The 20,989-nt window shown below is 40.3% G+C and overlaps 2 protein-coding genes across 3 annotated transcripts; one reads left to right on the top strand and one right to left on the bottom strand.

The window, feature by feature from the left end:
- The first annotated feature begins 12 nt into the window (after nt 1-12).
- On the top strand, nt 13-8,831 carry LOC106610862 (signal recognition particle 14 kDa protein). Of its 2 annotated transcripts, none has more exons than XM_014210505.3 (5): nt 13-152; nt 594-666; nt 5,579-5,691; nt 7,333-7,365; nt 7,539-8,831. In XM_014210505.3, the coding sequence occupies exons 1-5, from the start codon at nt 129-131 to the stop codon at nt 7,626-7,628; spliced, it is 333 nt and encodes a 110-aa protein (XP_014065980.1). In that variant the 5' UTR covers nt 13-128; the 3' UTR covers nt 7,629-8,831. The 2 variants fall into 2 exon arrangements, with proteins under 2 accessions (XP_014065980.1, XP_014065981.1); XM_014210506.3 differs by having other exon boundaries at nt 52-131.
- LOC106610863 (neuroglobin) lies at nt 8,224-19,067 on the bottom strand. Its single transcript, XM_014210507.3, has 5 exons — nt 18,511-19,067; nt 14,736-14,843; nt 13,787-13,907; nt 13,599-13,679; nt 8,224-10,595 (listed from the first exon to the last, which is right to left on the bottom strand). Exons 1-5 carry the CDS (start codon nt 18,669-18,671, stop codon nt 10,476-10,478), a joined length of 591 nt encoding a protein of 196 aa, XP_014065982.2. The 5' UTR covers nt 18,672-19,067; the 3' UTR covers nt 8,224-10,475.
- Nucleotides 19,068-20,989: the final 1,922 nt, after the last annotated feature.

The following is a 20,989-nucleotide window of genomic DNA, read 5'->3' as shown; positions in this document are numbered from 1 at the left end:
CAGTAAAGTACATTATTCAGCGTGTACTTTGTAAGTTGAAAGGTCACGGGGCAGAGTTTCATGTTATAGTACGTGTGCTTCTGACGGGCTAGCCAGCTAGCTGAAGCTACAGACTTGCAGTGGGAATCATGGTACTACTTGAAAACGACTCGGTATGATAGAAAGCGCCATCGACTAATGTATTACATCTTAGCTAGATTCTGTCATTATTAGAAGACTGGTTTAATTTGATAAGTATTGTGCATTGGCATAGTGGAATATAAACCACGTCTGCCTGCTAGCTTGCTCTACCGCTATAGCCACTAGCTAGCATTTGCTAACTATTAGTTTAGATTGCTTCTGTGGTCAGCTTTATATAATAAGAAATACTGGACACGTTTTTAGTTAGGAGTAGCTATCAAGATAGCTAGGTAGTAGAGGGAGTTCGAAATAAATATATCTAACGTTACACACACGGATATATGTCGGCGAGTTAGGTAGCTAACGTTAGCTCATTAGCCAGCTGGCTAGTATTAACGTAACAAGCTACCAACACAGATTATGTCACTGTTAACGTTAACAAACCTAAATTACATCTGATTATTTTCCTCTAGTTTTTGACGGAGCTGACACGGCTGTTCCAGAAATGCAGGACCTCAGGCAGTGTTGCCATCACGTTAAAGAAATGTAAGTTCTCAGATCTTGTCAGCTGTTACTTTTTTGGTGGCCGAGTTTATCCTTCAGTTCTTCAAGGAAATGCTCATATTTGGCCTATATCCTCTTTTGAGCTCAACCGCAGAGGTTTACATTTACGGTGAGTTTATTTATTTATACATTTTATTTTACTTTTTGCAGTTTATTTTACAAGCAAACACGCATAGACAAAAACAAACATCTTAAAGCAGCAATATGTAACTTTTTTGGCGACCCCCACTAAATTCACATAGAAGTCTGAGTTATGGTACTAACGTTATCATTCTCATTGAACGCAAGTCTCTTAGAAACGGTAGATATGTTGTGTGTACTATTTCTTTGCTTCCCGTTAAGTTACATTTTTGCCTCTTCCTTTCAGTTTTGTACACCAGCTTCAAAACAGCTGAAAATACAATATTTTTGATTATGGAAAATATATTTCAGAGCTGTTTAGACAGTAAAATGATACTCTACACTATACTTGCTTGTTTGGTCACGCAAACTATTAGAATTTTAGCAACCATGAAATGGCGTAGCGATTCTGATAGTGCGTATTTAACATGCATACCTTTGTAGTGCTGACCCTATTGTCTATTGTTTGGCTGTTGGTCGACCTGAGATTTTTTTTTTTACTCGAGCAGTAACAAATATATATATTTTTTTTATGGCACGAGACGCCTGTCTGATTCGCGCCCATCTCAGTGAACTAATCCATTGCGGAGGCCGAGGCTAATCCATTGCGGAGGCCGAGGCTAATCCATTGCGGAGGCCGAGGCTAATCCATTGCGGAGGCCGAGGCTAATCCATTGCGGAGGCCGAGGCTAATCCATTGCGGAGGCCGAGGCTAATCCATTGCGGAGGCCGAGGCTAATCCATTGCGGAGGCCGAGGCTAATCCATTGCGGAGGCCAACAAGGTCTGTGAGGGTAAAATGCATGTCTCGCTCCAGAATGCACTCTACTGCCAATTTGTGCACGTTCATTGTTTCATAATTTAATTGTGTGAATTGGTTGCCTTGATTGTTAGTGTATCAATTCACCATTACATATCATCAGTAATAGCCTATATTTCCCGTTAATTTCTTATCTACAGTTTTTGTTTGGTTATGGTAATTTCTGTTAATACATTCAATATATTATTATTCCTGTCTTTTACCATTATCGTTGTCAGAGTGGACACGTTGTTTTCAGAGCGCACAACCTATTGCTACACTTGTGAGAAACCAGTTCTGGTTCATTACATTTACAAGTTATGTCAATTAATGTTGAGTAAGGATTCGCACTGATTACGCATAGAGGTATGGTACCTGGCCTGTGTGCAAATGTAGGCATATAAATGTGCCCATTTGGGGATCTGATAGTATTTCTGATTGGCTTAACGCACCACCACTAATGAGCTGTGGAGCTTCTTTACATTTTACATTTTAGTCATTTAGCAGACGCTCTTATCCAGAGCGACTTACAGTAGTGAATGCATACATTTCATACCACATGTTCTCAGCATTCTGATCGGTTTTATGTAATAACTTGAAAAATTAGGTGCAACTTTGCATTGAGACTTTTGATGAGTATACTAATGCAAATCCATGTTACATGTGGTTAAGTGTATGCTACCTTCCCTTTAAAGTGACAAATCGGAGTCAAAACATAATTCCTCTACGTGGAATTGCCCAAATCAGCCATCAAACAAATAGTTATGGATACAACTCCATATAGTCCCAACACAAGCTTTTGTCAATATCTAGTATACTGCCTGTTATTGTTTCAGTGAACTTTCAGGTTCCTGCAAACTAATATTTGACAGATTTTCACTTTGGGTGGTCACAAACCTGATTCTATTTGCACCTTATTCCATGTAATTATGGTGCCACTATGGAAATAACATTAATGTACCTATAGCCTAGAGAGAGCATGTCTTGATATTTATTTTTCTCGAATGACACTTGTCTATCATTTAGCTTTTTTTATGTAGCAAAGTGTCATCAGCAGACTTTTGCTTGATGTAACCTTGGCGTCAACTATGACCAACCTGATCAGAGGATTTTCCGTTAGAGCTACTGCATGGCTGGATGTTCACTGTGGAAGGGAGGCTTGACCTCTCCCAGGGAAGCTTGTTCTTCCATTTGCCTGCACTGACAATTCTCCTCTGCAGTGGAAGGTCATCAATGAGGGAGCCCAAGCTTCCATAACCATGATACAGCCTGTCAGAGTCTGGTTCCGTCCTGATGCTCTTGGCACTGCAGATCCGCCCACCATTGAGCACCCACTCCAGGTCAGCTCCTCACCCAAACTGTGGTGACCAAAGTAATGTTTTCTTCACCTCAAACAGCAAGCAAACAAAGTCTGTTTTTACATGCATTGAGAATGACAATAGTTCCTCAATGTATTTGAAAAATCTTTCCAGAGCTCACTTGCACGGGAAACTCTGAGGGCCCAGAACATTTTATAAATTGCAAGTTTGCTAGCTGAACTTCTGGCTGGACCCAAGTTGATAGTTGATACAATGTTTCAAGTACGTTGCAGAAAGGCCATGTTTAGCCAATATTTATTTTTATTAGGATATTTTCTATCCTTTTTATTTGTTGCTTTGTGTAGGCTATTTTTTACAAAGTTGGCAATATAAGTTACTTTTTGGGTTTATTTTTTATTTAGGTTTGGATAGAATTTTGATTAACCACATGACAATGATTTTTAGATACGAAGACGTTATTATAAATTAAATGAAACTGTTCCATGAAAATATGTTTAAGAAAACCATAACTGGGACACAGATCGGTAGAATTTGTAAGATAAATTGGCATTCCACATGAGAAAGGTTACCGACCCCTTGTGTAGCCTATTACCGGCATCTTCAGGAGCATAACGGCTGCGAAAGCCAGTAGGACCTGAAGGAGAATAGTCGGGGTCAGGTTAAGGTTTTTCGCTTCTGGTTATCTTGATCTCTGGCTCCCTCTTGAGTCATTTGTGGTGTATTTCATCAAAATGCATCAGACAAGTGTATATTTGATTTCATTAAAACACATAGGGTGTGTCTATATATGGAAAAATACACGGTAAAACATTTCTACCAATCAATTGGTCGAAAGAACAGACGGCTTTCGGTCACACTATTTCTTTGTTAGTCGGGGACAGTCGTAATACCTTTCCACCTAGATGAATAACATCACATATGCTCAGACCCAAATGTCCCCAACGTATCCACACCCAATGTTGTTTCTAATACTTTTAAGACTACCGCATATGACTTTAAATTGTGTTATGTTTCTGTTTGTTGCCAGATTCTTTTCAATATTTAAATAATAAAGCATTTGATTCATCCATTCTCTTAACGTTAGAGTATCATTTAACTTTCGGTATTTAAATAATAGCTTCTTCAATATGTGACACCCAATGGTTTGGACAATATTGTTGGTTCCAATAGTTCACTTTTTTTCCTCTAAAGTATCTTTTTCTGATTCAAATAGGATTCCCTCAATTTTGCTCTGATGTCCAAATTTTCACCTGAAAGCTTATGTGAAATAAAACTTTTAAGTTGCATACAGTACATTTGAAAATGTCTACATTGGTCAGTCCAAAATTGCTTTTTAATTCTGGCATGAAAATATTTCTTTACTTATACCACGTCATTTACGGTTTCTATGCCTCTAGTTTTCCATGCGAGTCAATTTATCAGTGAATTCTGAAAAGCTATCTAAGGCTTGTTCCATAGTGGTGTGTTTTTAGGGAGTAATATTGGTTCTTTGTACAATCTGTTTCATTTTCTTCCATATTATAGTGTTCTTAACTAAGAAGGTGTTAATTTTCTTAGCTCCATCCTTTGGGGATGAGCATGGATATCTTCAATATGTTCCTCTTTAAATCAAATCAAACTTTATTTGCCACATGCGCCGAATACAACAAGTGTAGACTTTACCATGAAATGCTTACTTACAAGCCTTTAACCAACAGTGCAGTTCTAGAAGAAGAAAGTATTTACCAAGTAGGATAAAATAAAAAGTAATAATAAAAAGTAACACAATAACGAGGCTATATACAGGTGGTACCAAGTCAGTGTGCAGGGGAACAGGCTAGTTGAGGTAATCTGTACATGTAGGTGGGGGTGAAGTGACTATGCGTAGGTAACAAACAAACAGCGAGTAGCAGCAGTTTACAAGAGGGGGGGGGGGGGGGTGTCAATGTAAATTGTCCGGTGGTGATTTTTATGAATTGTTCAGCAGTCTAATGGCTTGGGGGTAGAAGCTGTTGAGGAGCCTTTTGGTCCTAGACTTGGTGCTCTGGTACTGCTTGCCGTGCGGTAGCAGAGAAAAGTCTATAACTTGGGTGACTGGAGTCTTTGACAATTTTATGGGCTTTCCTCTGACACCGCCTATTATATAGGTCCAGGATGACAGGAAGCTTTCGCACTACCCTCTGTAGCGCCTTACGGTCAGATGCCGAGCAGTTGCCATACCAGGCGGTGATGCAACCTTTAAGGGTGCTCTCGATGGTGCAGCTGTAGAACCTTTTGAGGATCTGGGGGCCCATGACAAATCTTTTCAGTCTCCTGAGGGGGAATAGGCTTTGTCATGCCCTCTTCACGACTGTCTTGGTGTGTTTGGACCATTCTTGTGAGATTTGTTTGACAGTTTGCTGTTTGATACATGGACCTAGGAAGCACTGAATTGAGTGACATAAGTTGTTATTTAAGTAAATAGAGGCGCTACTTTGTCCCAAAATATAAAATGCAATTCTATGGGGAAAGCTGTCCATCCCTGGTGCTTTTCTCAGCGCGAATGTTTTAATTGTGTAATATTTATTTTTCTGTGATCTTCCATTTTTTTTTGTGACTCTATCTTCCAGGCTGTAGGATCAGTCCAACTACAGTGAGTAATCCTGTTGACCTGTAGTTTGTTGTCACAAACTTTACAGATGATGGGAGAACAAAACCAGTCCCCAGAAAAGGCCACCCAGAGAGTTATGAACCAGCAGACAACAAGTGTCTACTCAGAGCGTCAGACGGCAAGAAGAAAATCAGCACAGTGGTAAGTAAACAACATCATGTGGCAATGAAGTGATTTATGATGGTTTGGTTGATATTTAGAATTAAAATATTTTTATTACCTAGTCAGGCAATTAGTCCATACATCTCTACTTAGTATTTAGCCAGACTAGATTCCGACTCCACGCTTGTGTACAGCTGCACTGGGGTCGGACAGACTTCATGTTTAGATTAAGACACTGCGGAACCGGTGCGAGTTTGCTTGTTTTTCAGTAAACTTCCCTTTTCGTCCTCATGCTCGGTTGCATAAGCCACAGCCATTTTGTAACGGCAGTGTCAGCCAATCAGCTCCTTTGTTGTTCAAAGCGACGTGCCATTCCATAATGGTTGCTGTGGCTACTGCTAGCTAGCATGAGGACGAAAACAGCAGTTTGCTTAAACTAGCACTTAAAAAACGTAAAAATTCTGAGCGCAATGCAATTTAACATCCCTGGGTTGAGGTGCGTTTTCCGAGCCGGATCTGCGGTGGCTTAATTTAAACAGGAAGCCTATCCGATCCCAGTGCAGCTGTAAGCAAGCGTAGGGTTGGGATCTATTCTGTCTACTTAGTAATCAGATGTTGTCCATTGCTCTTGGGTGTTCTGACATCAAATCAAAGTTTATTTGTCACGTGCGCCGAATACAACCGTTGTAGACCTTACAGGGAAATGCTTACTTACAGGCTCTAACCAATAGTGCAAAAAAGGTATTAGGTGAACAATAGGTAGGTAAAGAAATAAAACAACAGTAAAAAGACAGGCTATATATAGTAGCGAGGCTACATACAGACACCGGTTAGTCAGGCTGATTGAGGTAGGATGTACATGTAGGTATGGTTAAAGTGACTATGCATATATGATGAACAGAGTAGCAGTAGCGTAAAAGAGGGGTTGGCGGGTGGTGGGTGGGACACAATACAGATAGCCCGGTTAGCCAATGTGTGGGAGCACTGGTTGGTCGGCCCAATTTTAGGTAGTATGTACATGAATGTATAGTTAAAGTGACTATGCATATATGATACACAGAGAGTAGCAGCAGCGTAAAAAGAGGGGATGGGGGGGCCATACAATGCAAATAGTCCGGGTAGCCATTTGATTACGTGTTCAGGAGTCTCATGGCTTGGGGGTAAAAACTGTTGAGAAGCCTTTTTGTCCTAGACTTGGCACTCCGGTACCGCTTGCCATGCGGTAGTAGAGGGAACAGTCTATGACTGTGGTGGCTGGGGTCTTTGACAATTTTTAGGGCCTTCCTCTGACACCGCCTGGTGTAGAGGTCCTGGATGGCAAGCAGCCACTGTTGTGTCGTCTGCAAACTTAATGATGGTGTTGGAGTCGTGCCTGGCCATGCAGTCGTGTGTGAACAGGGAGTACAGGAGGGGATTGAGCACACACCCCTGGGGGAGCTCCAGTGTTGAGGATCAGCGTGGCAGATGTGTTGCTACCTACCCTCACACCTGGTGGCAGCCCGTCAGGAAGTCCAGGATCCAGTTGCAGAGGGAGGTGTTTAGTCCCAGGATCCTTAGCTTAGTGATGAGCTTTGAGGGTACTATGGTGTTGAACGCTGACTTAGCTGTTGAAATAAATCCATATGATTTGCTATACCTTGCAGACAGTAGTGCTAATCAAAGTTTTCCTTTTATCTCCAGGTTAGCACCAAAGAAGTAATCAAGTTCCAGATGGTAGGTACTGACATTGGTATGGTTTTCGTAACAAATGCATCACTGGAGCACTGAATGCTCATTGTCTTGTTTGACTAGATCTATGTAATGCTAAAAATGATTTAGCAAATCATTTAAACATGTTCCTCTTGACAAACTCCTCTTGTCTGTTCTCTCTCTTTTCAACTTGTCAGGCATACTCTAACCTCCTGAGAGCACATATGGACGGCCTTAAAAAGAAAGATAAGAAAAGCAAAAACAAGAAAACCAAAGCCACCCAATGAGCAACAGACTCTTTCATAGCATACTGGGGGAACCCAGACTGGCCTGTACCACCTCCAAGGAGCTCCAACTATCATTTCTACTTCCTGCTGCTGGCTGCGGCCCACAATCTTCCACCTGGGGACTGCTTTGACATCATGCCATTGTTTACACAGCAATGTCTCATCCCTGGCCAGTGAATGGCATCGGTCTATAGGGATGAAGAGAAAGCTGAGGAGTTTAACACTCAGAGAGGACACTATAAGTGAGCTGCCTTTTTAGATCAACCCCCCCACCCCCATGTCAACATCTCTGGTCTGGATCCAAGTTACACCGAGAGCTGCATCGTTTATGTAGTCACGGAAAGGATGGAGCGCGTTGATAAAATGCCTTTCAAATCGTTTTTTCATTTGATCTACTACCCATTTAGTCAGCTCGGTTTGCATGCATCAATTTGATTACATGTTCACTAAAGTTCTGATTTACTTTCCAACTGGACCTTGTCTTAACCGTTTATGGATAGATGATTAACTATATACTATGAGTGAAGCTCATAGTTAGGGTTGGGACTGAATGTTTTTTTTTGCCATTTGGAAAATGTTAGATTATTATATTTTATGGTGGAAAGTGAGATACAGAATTGTTTTTATTTTTACTTAAGAAGAAATTATTAAATGGGTGAGTTCCTTATTGGTCCAATTAGTTGTTCGTCACTCATTTGTCCACTTAATGAAGGTGGTAAATTCATAGTTGTAAGCTGTAAAGAGAGGATCCAAAAGTTAGCTGACACATTGTACTTTTGAAATGTGTACAGTTGTATTATCAATTCAAATGCAGAAAAGCTGCAGCCTCGTAATTTGTAGGATGTATTTGCCATGTGATGGAAGATTGAGTGAGGGGGAAAAGTATTTAGAAACTTCTGAATAATATAGTATATTTACTGGTAGCTGAAAGGCATATTTGATTTATGGATACAGACAGAGCCTTATACTTGATCAATTTAGTTTTTAATCAACAGGCTTGGTTTTCCTTACTGGGTGTAAACCTAACCATGATAATTATCATTAAGGATTATAATTACTTTCCAGTGAATGACACACAGCTGCAGCTTTTAACACACGTCAGATGACTGATGTCATCGTTTATCACAATGTCATTGAGGAATACAAATTGTTACTGTAAAATGAGAAATAAAGTGCATTGTTTTAATAAATAACAATCTGGCAGCGGTTTGTTGAAATAATGAATACGCTGTTTAACTTTACATTGTAGGCTGATTACACTATGCCTGATAACATGAGCTACAGTTCAAGTCGGAAGTTTACATACACCTTAGCCAAATACATTTAAACTCAGTTTTTCACAATTCCTGACATTTAATCCTAGTAAAATTTCCATGTCTTAGGTCAGTTAGGATCACCACTTTATTTTAAGAATGTGAAATGTCAGAATAACAGAATTATTTATTTAAACTTTTATTTCTTTCATCACATTCCCAGTGGGTCAGAAGTTTACATACACTCAATTAGTATTTGGTAGCATTGCCTTTAAATTGTTTAACTTGTGTCAAATGTTTGGGGTAGCCTTCCACAAGCTTCCCACAATAAGTTGGGTGAATTTTGGCCCATTCCTCCTGATAGAGCTGGTGTAACTGAGTCAGGTTTGTAGGCCTCCTTGCTCGTGCACACTTTTTCAGTTCTGCCCACAAATTGTCTATAGAATTGAGGTCAGGGCTTTGTGATGGCCACACCTTTGACTTTGTTGTCCTTAAGCCATTTTGCCACAACTTTGGAAGTAAGCTTGGGGTCATTGTCCATTTGGAAGACCCATTTGCAACCAAGCTTTTACTGCCTAACTGATGTCTTGAGATGTTGCTTCAATATATCCACATAATTTTCCTTGCAAGCCTCCCCCTTTTTCCTCCAAACATAAAGATGGTCATTATGGCCAAACAGTTCTAATTTTGTTTCATCAGACCAGATGAAATTTCTCCAAAAAGTACGATCTTTGTCCCCATGTGCAGTTTTAAACCGTAGTCTGGCTTTTTTATGGCGGTTTTTGAGCAGTGGCTCCTTCCTTTCTGAGGGGCCTTTCAGGTTATGTCGATATAGGACTCGTTTTACTGTGGATATAGATACTTTTGTACCTGCTTCCTCCAGCATCTTCACATGGGCCTTTGCTGCTGTTCTGGGATTGATTTGCACTTTTCGCACCAAAGTACGTTCATCTCTAGGAGACAGAACGCATCTCCTTCCTGAGCGGTATGATGGCTGCGTGGTCCCTTGGTGTTTATACTTGCGCACTATTGTTTGTACAGATGAACGTGGTACCTTCAGGTGTTTGGAAATTGCTCCCAAGGATGAACACGACTTGTGGAGGTCTACATTTTGTTTTCTGAGGTCTTGGCTGATTTCTTTTGATTTTCCCATGATGTCAAGCAAAGAGGCACTGAGTTTGAAGGTAGGCCTTGAAATACATCCAGAGGTACACCTCCAATTGACTCAAATGATGTCAATTAGCCTATCAGAAGCTTCTAAAGCCATGACATCATTTTCTGTTTTTTCCCAAGCTGTTTAAAGGCACAGTCAACTTAGTGTATGTAAACTTCTGACCCACTGGAATTGTGATACAGTGAATTATAAGTGAAATAATCTGTAAACAATTGTTGGAAAAATTACTTGTCATGCACAAAGTAGATGTCCTAACCAACTTGCTCCAACCGAAGTGTATGTAAACTTCCAACTTCAACTGTATGTAGAAAATGAATACTGTAAGCGATAAATACACTATATACACAGCTAAAAGCCACGTGCCACATTTTTGTGCTATGCTCAACAGTCTCTGGGTGAAGGCCAGCATAGCCAGGCCTCTCATCTGGGTGTGTTCCTCTTCTCTGGCCTTTCCTTGCGGGATGCTGCCTCATGGTTATGTCTGTTTGTCTCCTCCTGGTAGCCCTGCTTCATAAGCCTGCTCAGGTACAGGAACAGGGTCTGGTTCACAAACACAATACACAAGGAATTATGAGGATACCTGTAATAATGTAGAATTCGAATCAAGGTGTCTGAATGCAGGGTTCCCCCAACTGGGGATTTTATTAATTTTGGAGATCTGTTCCAAAGTATTCCCACCCTTATACAGTGCCATCAGAAAGTAGTCATACCACCCTTTGACTTTTCCCATATTTTGTTGTTACAGCCTGATTTTAAAAATGGATTAGATTGAGATGCTTTTGTCAATGGCCTACAATACCCCATAATGTTAAAGCGGAATTATGTTTTTTGAAATTTTTGCAAATTAATAAAAAAAAGAAAATCTGAAACGTCTTGAGTCAGTCAATAAGTATTCCATCTCTTTGATATGGCAAGTTCGGGAGTAAAAATGTGCTTAACAAGTCACAAGTTGCATGGACTGACTCTGTGTGCAACAATGGTGTTTAAAAATCTTTTTTAATGACTACCTCATCTTTGTACCCCACACATATAATTAATTATCTGTAAGGTCCCTCAGTCGAGCACTGGATTTGAACCACAAAGACCAGGGAAGTTTTCCAATGCCTTGCAAAGAAGGGCAGCCTATTGGAAGATGGGTAAAAAAAAAAAAGATGGAGTTATTAATTACACTTTGGATGTTGTATCAATACACCCAGTCACTACAAAGATACAGGCGTCCTTCCTAACTCAGTTGCCAGAGAGGAACGAAACAGCTCAGGGATTTCACCATGAGGCTAATGGTGACATTAAAACAGTTAGAGTTTAATGACTCTGATAGGATAAAACTGAGGATGGATCAACAACATTGTAGTTTCTCCACAATACTAACCTAATTGACAGAGTGAAAAGAACGATACCTGTACAGAATAAAAGATTCCAAAACATGCATCTTGTTCGCAACAAGGCCCTAAAGTAATACTGCAAAAAATGTGGCTAAGCAATTCACTTTGTGGCCTGAATACAAAGTATTATGTTTAGGGTTATGGTTAGCGCTACAGCTGTAAGTACCAGTCTTGGGTTATGGTTAGCGCTACAGCTGTAAGTACCAGTCTAGGGTTATGGTTAGCGCTACAGCTGTAAGTACCAGTCTTGGGTTATGGTTAGCGCTACAGCTGTAAGTACCAGTCTTGGGTTATGGTTAGCGCTACAGCTGTAAGTACCAGTCTAGGGTTATGGTTAGCGCTACAGCTGTAAGTACCAGTCTTGGGTTATGGTTAGCGCTACAGCTGTAAGTACCAGTCTAGGGTTATGGTTAGCGCTACAGCTGTAAGTACCAGTCTTGGGTTATGGTTAGCGCTACAGCTGTAAGTACCAGTCTAGGGTTATGGTTAGCGCTACAGCTGTAAGTACCAGTCTTGGGTTATGGTTAGCGCTACAGCTGTAAGTACCAGTCTTGCGTTATGGTTAGCGCTACAGCTGTAAGTACCAGTCTAGGGTTATGGTTAGCGCTACAGCTGTAAGTACCAGTCTAGGGTTATGGTTAGCGCTACAGCTGTAAGTACCAGTCTTGGGTTATGGTTAGCGCTACAGCTGTAAGTACCAGTCTTGGGTTATGGTTAGCGCTACAGCTGTAAGTACCAGTCTTGGGTTATGGTTAGCGCTACAGCTGTAAGTACCAGTCTTGGGTTATGGTTAGCGCTACAGCTGTAAGTACCAGTCTTGGGTTATGGTTAGCGCTACAGCTGTAAGTACCAGTCTAGGGTTATGGTTAGCGCTACAGCTGTAAGTACCAGTCTAGGGTTATGGTTAGCGCTACAGCTGTAAGTACCAGTCTAGGGTTATGGTTAGCGCTACAGCTGTAAGTACCAGTCTAGGGTTAGGGCAGTCCAGGGATACATTATACTACGAAATAAGTAGAGCCAGGAATATTCCTGGTCAGGAAAAACTGCTCACTCCACATATATAATGAGTAGGAGTTTATCCTGACCACAGGACTTGATCCAAGGAATAGAGAGCAATAGTAATGGTGTCTTTATGCAGGCACTAACTCCGCCATGGCTTGGTCAAAGCCTATGGGGAAATTAATTGGTTGTTGGATAAAGACCGAAAAAAAGGTCTGTGGTAAACACAGGCTTATGGAGATCTTGTACATTTTGTTCTATGAGATCATCTTCATTAGCTAACGTCAATTTTTAAGCATTTATGCATTCAAAACAAGCACATAAAGTCTTCATAAAGGTCATGTTAACTGACTGATATTATCTTATAGATCAAAACGTATAAGATCTCCTGTGTTAACCTCAGACCTTATTTTGGGCGTTTATCCCTAAACCCCATTCTTCCCCATTCATTTACCCCATAGGAATGGCTGAACGAACCAGAGGTAACTCATTTACGTTTTTTAGGACTGGTAAGCACAAGGTTGGAGTTAAGGGTAGTTCTCCATGAATCCACTAGAGGCAAGTACAGACCGTTTCAATGGAACATTTATGGTTAAACACAGAGCTTCATTCACTCATTTCATTTTATTTATAATAGCCAGGCTAGTTCACTCAGTAAAATTAGCCATTGTTTTCATAGAGTCATGTAACCCATCAAACTAATTTGAAAACACAGTGACAATCAAAAAAACGAAACATTATTCACATCATACACAGTAGCACACACAGCGTAGTTTTACATTGTACTGAAACTGATATTTTATTTAATAAGAGTGTATGATATAATACTTTGTTAGTTATGTAAAGCAGGGTTACATGATGTGACAGAGCCATGCACTGGTTTCCCAATATGGTCATTTCTGGTTAATTGAAATGTTCATGTCAGTCAACCTATCTCATCCACTGGGGATCATTTCCATCTTCACATGAATCATTGGATGTGAGTAACTCTGGCACAGCAGAAAGCCAAGGGACCTCTTGGACAATAATTGGTGACACACATGATCATACCAATTCAACGCATTCTGCTGAACATTTGTACTGGGTGAATCACTAGAAGAGCATGTGATTGACACCCACATATTAAATCACAGGGGGCGCCAAGAAAGACTGAAATCTGTACCTTCCATGCCTCCTCAAGCTCAGGGGTCCATCTCTCTTTGAGAATGGGTTGGACAGCACAGATGAATTCTGCTCCTACATACTGGAAAGAAATCACACCAGAATAGGAATGTATACACGTATACAACAACAAAAAAATGCAAACTCTAACTTTGCTTAAGATGCATCATCAGTGTGTGTGTGGCTTACGCTGTAGTATTTGGGTGGGGCGTTGTAATGGTAATGGCTCATCCCTAGCTCCATAGCCAGAACCTCTAATCTCTCCAGCTGGTCCAGTCTGGCCACACTTTTCTCAACGAAGGACATAACTCTAAGAGGAAAGGAGGCCGGGTTATGAACGCCCACAGGCACACCTTGGATTATCACCATCATTTGATCCTACAACAGGCACTTAATGTGATCCAATTCATTTAGTCATCTTTTATCCTCTCTTTCAACAAATGTTCTCCAACATTAAACCCTGAAACTGAACATGGTTTCGTTGTTGCCCGTAGGCCTGTCTTTTACGCCGAAGAGCATGTTAGGGAGAGTCTATGCAGAAAGATAAATATGCACAAAATAATAAATGGGTGTACTCGCTCTAGGGGCCGGTGAGGACATTTTGCACTAATGCCTGTGCAAGTGATTTGAGGGGCACTTGGCCTTTTCCTGGGAGTATAAGCGCGGAAGGGCTGTGTGGAGATGTAGTGTACATATCCCTGTCTGTCTCCTGTAATGCCACTGTAGCCTTCATACCTTTGATTAAGTGGAGTCCTCAGGCTTAATTAGGTTTATTGGCCTTTTGAGGGGAGAAAAACTAAGAGGCTCAGCATACCCCAGTGACACAACAGAATGGAGAAAACACACCATTGGGAGCAGCATATGGAGGATAAGTGTGTTCTTCACTGGCAGCAGACCTGATAATAGCTAGCCAGATAATGATAATCTCATATAGGGACACAAACAGTGTTGACAGATCTTTGAAATAGGAAACTTAATCTCTACAGTATGTCATACATTAGTTTGCTTCAATGTAATCAGTGATGGTACATTGTGAGATTTTCACATATGATATGTAAAAATACCATTCCCTTTGTGGTACACCGGCTGTAGTGTATTGAACTTGAGAGTTGTACAGTGTTGTGGTGTGGCAACTGACCGTAGTCCATGTGACCTCAGCTCCCGGCTGGTCCGTAACATCTCAAGGTCCTCCACGTCTCGGAACAGGAAGAATACATCCTTGCATTCTGGATGGGTCTCAAATAACCTGTTACCAAGACAACAGACATGAGCCTACAAGATCCAGCTTCATTAAGTTTGCTTTAACCAAACTGACGTATTCATGCCCACACACAAACATCCCTCCGTCCTCCAAATTCTCCCACTGACTACGCAACAGAGTTCAAGCAAGGCTGTAAATAAGGTCTTGAAAGTCATCCACTATGTTTTTTTTATAATGTAAGTGTTGATATGGTCCTCTAGTTAAGCCATGCCTGTCTCTATCCTTGTAAATATCTTCAAGGTGGCATTTAAAGTCATCACATCTCATCCACACAGTGATTTTAAGAAAATCTCTGAGATCTGATTGTTTGTTTGAGCCCCTTGCAGTTATCAGTCCTGGCTGCTCTCTAACCCTCAGTCCTTGCCTGCTTTGCTATAGGCCTACTATGGGCTGCAATCACAACATCAAAACCCTCAGTGACAGGGGGTGTAAACCCACTTGTCCTTCTCCTCATAGAGCTGCCTGTATTCAGTTCCCCTGCCCTTTAAGGTGTCATAATTCGGTCCCCAGAGTTCCCCTGCCCTTTCAGACGCATTCATGTATGGCCTTTCTCATAGACTTTGTTGCTTTCATGATATGGTTCGATATATTGTTTTTTAAACAATTTTTCTATTTTCTATTTTATTTTATGCATTTTGGGCCTGATTCAGACTTAGTAAATTGTTTCATTTTTTACACGTGCAGTCAAAAACGTGATTTTCCTGTGTTTTATATATATTTCCACACTATGAGGTTGGAATAATACTATCAAATTGTGAAAATTATGATAATGTCATTTTAGTGTAAGAGCTGTTTGAAATGACCACCGGAAATTGTTGCCTGTTATGATGGGCTGGAGTTTTGGTCTGCCTGGTGACATCACCATGCAGTAAATTAGTTAACAGAGCAATAAGAAAGAAAGTTCCAAACTTCTCTGCCAATGACAGCTAGTTTTCAGTTCCCCCTTCCCCACTCAGACCACTCCCAGACAGTCCTGTAAAAAGTATTTCTTGAGAAATGAATCTTTGCTAAGAAGCACATTTTTTTTTTTTCAATTTTAATTGAAAACAATCACAGTAAGGTACTTAATTGTTACCCAGAAATTATTTTATATTGAGATAAAAATGGCTTCATTGGACCTTTAACAAGAGATTTAATTCATGTTGCAATACTATCAGGGAGCATTTCCAGCAGAGGTGTCTACCTTAAATATAGTCATGAAATCAGTAAACACATACCCTGCTGTGAGTTCCATAATGTATACATCACCATTTATGGTATATACCATTAAAGCTCTGTAGGATCTAAAGGAACCACGCATGAATTACTTGGCTTTATAATGCTAATTATGTTCATAGTAATCAACCAATCATCTCCTCCTTTTTTGTGTTTTCCCTCATCCCTCTAGTCAATCATTTTGTGAAGTGAGGTATAAGAGCTTTGCACATACACTTTGATTTTCACCCCTTACTGCCTCTGTGTGTGAGAGAGAAAAACCTTATTTACACTCACAGTTGTATCTCAGTCCATTGCTACTGTCATAAACACAAGGCCCTTGAAATAAATGAATAGGAGCAGAGAAGAGGTGTGTGAGGTGATTTCAAAATAGGTCTCTCTGAATGGTGGCTATGTTCTCCTTGCATTAAAAATGAATGCTTTTTTATGCATTTTGGCTGATAATACAACTTGTACTATAAGTGATACGTATCCGGGGACTTAATTTGACACATGAACTATATGGAATTATGCCACAATTACTAGAACCTTTAAAGAATAACAGTGAATGACAAAGTATGAACAGGGAAGCAAAGTAATACATGCTGAAGAAAAAAACATCCTTTTCTGGACATATGCTGCACTGAATGCAGACCTGAATAAATTGTACAATTCTGTGGCTAGGTGAAATTGATGTCAAGATAAGTGGATTTCGAGATGAGTCCTATTCCGGGCAAAGCTGTTAGAGGACACATTCTTTACTGTGAATGTCATTCTCACTTTATAGGCACAATGTAATTCATACCATACCTCACTGATGTGAGAGCACAGGGGAAATGACCCTTGTCTCTTTTTCTCCCACACACAGAAAACCATGGTTGAAGAGCTCCACACTTTGATCTACAGTGTATTCCCTGTACTTGAGGGGTTTGAAGTGGAAGTGGAATTCTAATTCCTGCTCTCTCGTATGTAGTAGGTATTTCAAAGGCTCGCCTCTGATTGAAGAGTTTACATTTCCTCACATAGCATACACACAGCATGATCTCTATAGTCCATCAATTACATTTCCACTGTCAGCTTATAGAAAATACATTCCCTGGTGAGATGCTCTTGCTCTAGTAGTACACAGAGCAGAGGAGGGCAAAAAGGTGGAGTCTTCACAGTGCTGCTAGTCTAATTGAATGTGCATGCTGTTAACCTGAGGACAGCCTTTGTTTCTAGGGGCCTTGAAGTGACCTTAAACCATGGAAGGCCCCAGTGGTCCCAGGCCAACACGCTAAGGTCAATCTCTTCAACTCTCTGGATCTCCTCCAGGCCAGGGACACATTGCCCTGATTGGGCTTGAAGCCATCTGCTGTGCTGTGCCTGGTGGTCTCTCTCTCTCCATCTCTCTCCACTAACAGCCATAATGTCTGACTACATTAGCACCAAACTAGGAATGCATTGTGCACTCAATATTCATGGTTTTTTCTCTCTCTGCAAGCTATTACATTTCAAAGGCTGGCCATTGTGCTCGTTGCAATGTATTTTCTTTGCTGTGAATGTCTTTGTTTGTCAATGGATGGGAAGAGGACTGGTGCTGTATATTTGTTATGCAACATTGAGATGTAATGTTGGATGATGGGACGGAGGGAGGCAACACCCTCCAACCCCTTCATGAAAGTCTCCAAGCCCCAAGGCAGAAGGATGTGGCAGCGGTTAAAGAATAGGACTATGTGCAGTTGCTTGCTTGTGAGCAGAGGTTAGGCACAATGTCACAGTCACATTCAATCAATGAGCCCTGAGACTCCTCTCTGTTGTGGACCAAATAATGTCTCTCCCTAAAATGCCTTGAGAGCTTTTTGGCAGCACAAGGAGTGACATCATTTTATTAGGATGATGGGCTTAATTCTCATACAATATAACAATTATGTGTTGATCCTACATTTTGATCCTACTGTTTCCACAAAATCATACGTATTGCAGCTATAATTAACACACATAGACAAATAACTACTGTGTAAAAACATACAGTTTGAATAATTTGAAGTTGGCATATTCTTTAATTTATAGTCATGTATGGGCCTGAGGGCACACACATAGTGTGTTGTGAATTCTGTAATGAATGTATTGTAATGTTTTTAATTTTGTATAACTGCCTTAATTTTGCTGGACACAAGGAAGAGTCAGCAGCTAATGGGGATCCATAATAAATACAAATACGTCATGAATGATAACAAACGTAGCATTAGTCACTTACAGTAGCATGCAGTCCCTGCGGTCAAACTGTCTTTGTTCTAGCCAATTTATTCAATCACTTCTGGAATGTATTTATCTGTTATTTCAAGTTGAGCGCAATAGTGTTGAAGAGTTTTGCCTTTCTATGAGCGAGATGTGTATAATGATAATGTTCTGTCTGATAAAGCAAATGTCTAACTTGCTTACAAATAACTAAAACAAAATTATTCAAACATCTCACCTGACGAACATAATAATTCCAACTTTCGCAATGTCCTCCTGGATAACTTTCCAGGACTCTTTGATCATCTGGATTTGCTTCTCGTTGAGATGCCCAACATCTTCTTCCGTTTTTGTCTCTCCAAGTGTTTTCGGTGCCAGTCCTGATATTGCGCAGCCCATTCTTCTTGCTACAGTACAATTAACTTAAATGCAGGTACCTACTTTAGTAATACCACAACAGACGCAAAAATAACCGAATTACTGCCGAGAGAAAGGTTTGCTCCCCTGGCATATGGTTCACGTATACTCCTCTTGCGCGTATGGCTGTAAATCTAGGCTACACCAGAGGTTCCCAAAATGTTCCGTTCCGGGGACAATCGCTATCAAAAGCTCGGGGATTCGTAGATTTTGTTTTTACATAACATATCTTAGCAGTCAATTTTTAGAAATGAATGTAACACATTAAAAGGCTATTTTTATTATTATAAACAATTTTGATTGTGAAAAGTCAAATAAAATTGCTTATAATAACATTAATAATCCCAACTGTTATTAGAATGAATTCATTTATTATAAAACATCTAAAATAATCACTGACGACCTACAATACCCCGGAACACAGATTGGAAACCAATGGGCTACACCATCCAGCATGAATGGGATTCAGTGATATCCAGAGCGCAGGAGTGCTTCTTAATAAGAGTTCATTTTCTGTAACCTTGAGGGGAGGGGTAAAATGTTTTCCCATAACTACTGCCAACAGCACAACGATGAATACTGTAGTAGTCTATGCATCTAATAGATGTATTTTCTATGCTTCATATAGGTAAATATGACCATTAAAACAATGTGGAGATATATGATTAATCAATGGAATCAAACTGAAGATGGTTTATAATATTTCTATCATATTTCCAGGGGCGTTTCCAAGATTTGAATACATTGAGGCTTAGCCCAAAGCCAGAGGTGGAACTGTAGTAGAGGTGTATGGGGAATCTTCCCCCGGAGAAGAACAATTTAATTTCAGCAGCTAAATGCATTAATCTGGTGTACTTTGAGATGAACATTGAGAGATTAGAGCACTAAGAATTTTGTAAAGAAAAATATAAAATAACATTCATTAATGTCGATGAAATATGCCTTTAAAATAGGACTTGAAGAAAGACCTGCAGGGGGGTATGTTTCCCAAGTGCAGGGGGTTTGAAAATGTTAACAATAACAATTCATTTCTCCAAGGTACCCCACCTTCAATACACATCTAAAGGTGGTTGAGGCTGACTAGTTGCTGACACTTGTCATCATGCAATACATAGGCAAGATATTTTATGTTTAAGAACTAATGAGAGTCCCCTTACCATCTCTGCCTAGCTGCTTATGCACACTACTAAAAAGAATAAATAATTAAGGTAACAGACATTTCAATATAGTCTATTCTCACTTTTAGAACTGACAATCAACATTGAACATAACATATGAATGCCAACAAAAATGAACAGCCTCTTGTAATTTATTTTTAAAGACACAAGTAGGTATATTTGATTTGAAATACGTACAGTGGCTTGCGAAAGTATTCACCCCCCTTGCCATGTTTCCTATTTTGTTGCCTTACAACCTGGAATTAAAATACGTTTTTGGGGGGTTGTATCATTTGATTTACCCAACATGCCTACCACTTTGAAGATGCAAAATATGTTTTATTGTGAAACAAACAAGAAATAAGACAAAAAAACTGAAAACTTGAGCGTGCATTACTATTTACCCCCCCCCCCCCCCCCCCAAAGTCAATACTTTGTAAAGCCACCTTTGCAGCAATTACAGCTGCAAGTCTCTTGGGGTATGTCTCTATTAGCTTGGCACATCTAGCCACTGGGATTTTTGCCCATTCTTCAAGGCAAAACTACTCCAACTCCTTCAAGTTGGATGGGTCCTGCTGGTGTACAGCAATCTTTATTAATTAAGTCATACCACAGATTCTCAATTGGATTGAGGTCTGGGCTTCGACTAGGCCATTCCAAAACATTTAAATGTTTCCCCTTAAACTACTTGAAAGTTGTTTTAGCAGTATGCTTAGGGTCATTGTCCTGCTGGAAGGTGAACCTCCGTCCCAGTTTCAAATCTCTGGAAGATTGAAACAGGTTTCCCTCAAGAATTTTCCCGTGTTTAGCGCCATCCATCATTCCTTCAATTCTGACCAGTTTCCCAGTCCATGCAGATGAAAAACATCCCCACAGCATGATGCTGCCACCACCATGCTTCACTGTGGGGATGGTGTTCTCGGGGTGATGGAGGTGTTGGGTTTGCGCCAGACATAGCATTTTCCTTGATGGCCAAAAAGCTAAATTTGAGTCTCATCTGATCAGAGTACCTTCTTCCATATATTTGGGGAGTCTCCCACATGTCTTTTGGTGAACACCAAATGTGTTTGCTTATTTTTTTCTTTAAGCAATGGCTTTTTCTGGCCACTCTTCAATAAAGCCCAGCTCTGTGGAGTGTACGGC

Source organism: Salmo salar, chromosome 09 (assembly GCF_965601325.2).
Source record: "Salmo salar chromosome 09, fSalSal1, whole genome shotgun sequence".
Taxonomy (NCBI): domain Eukaryota; kingdom Metazoa; phylum Chordata; class Actinopteri; order Salmoniformes; family Salmonidae; genus Salmo; species Salmo salar.
The sequence above is the reverse complement of the archived record's forward strand: the minus strand, read 5'-3'. Positions and strand labels throughout refer to the sequence as shown.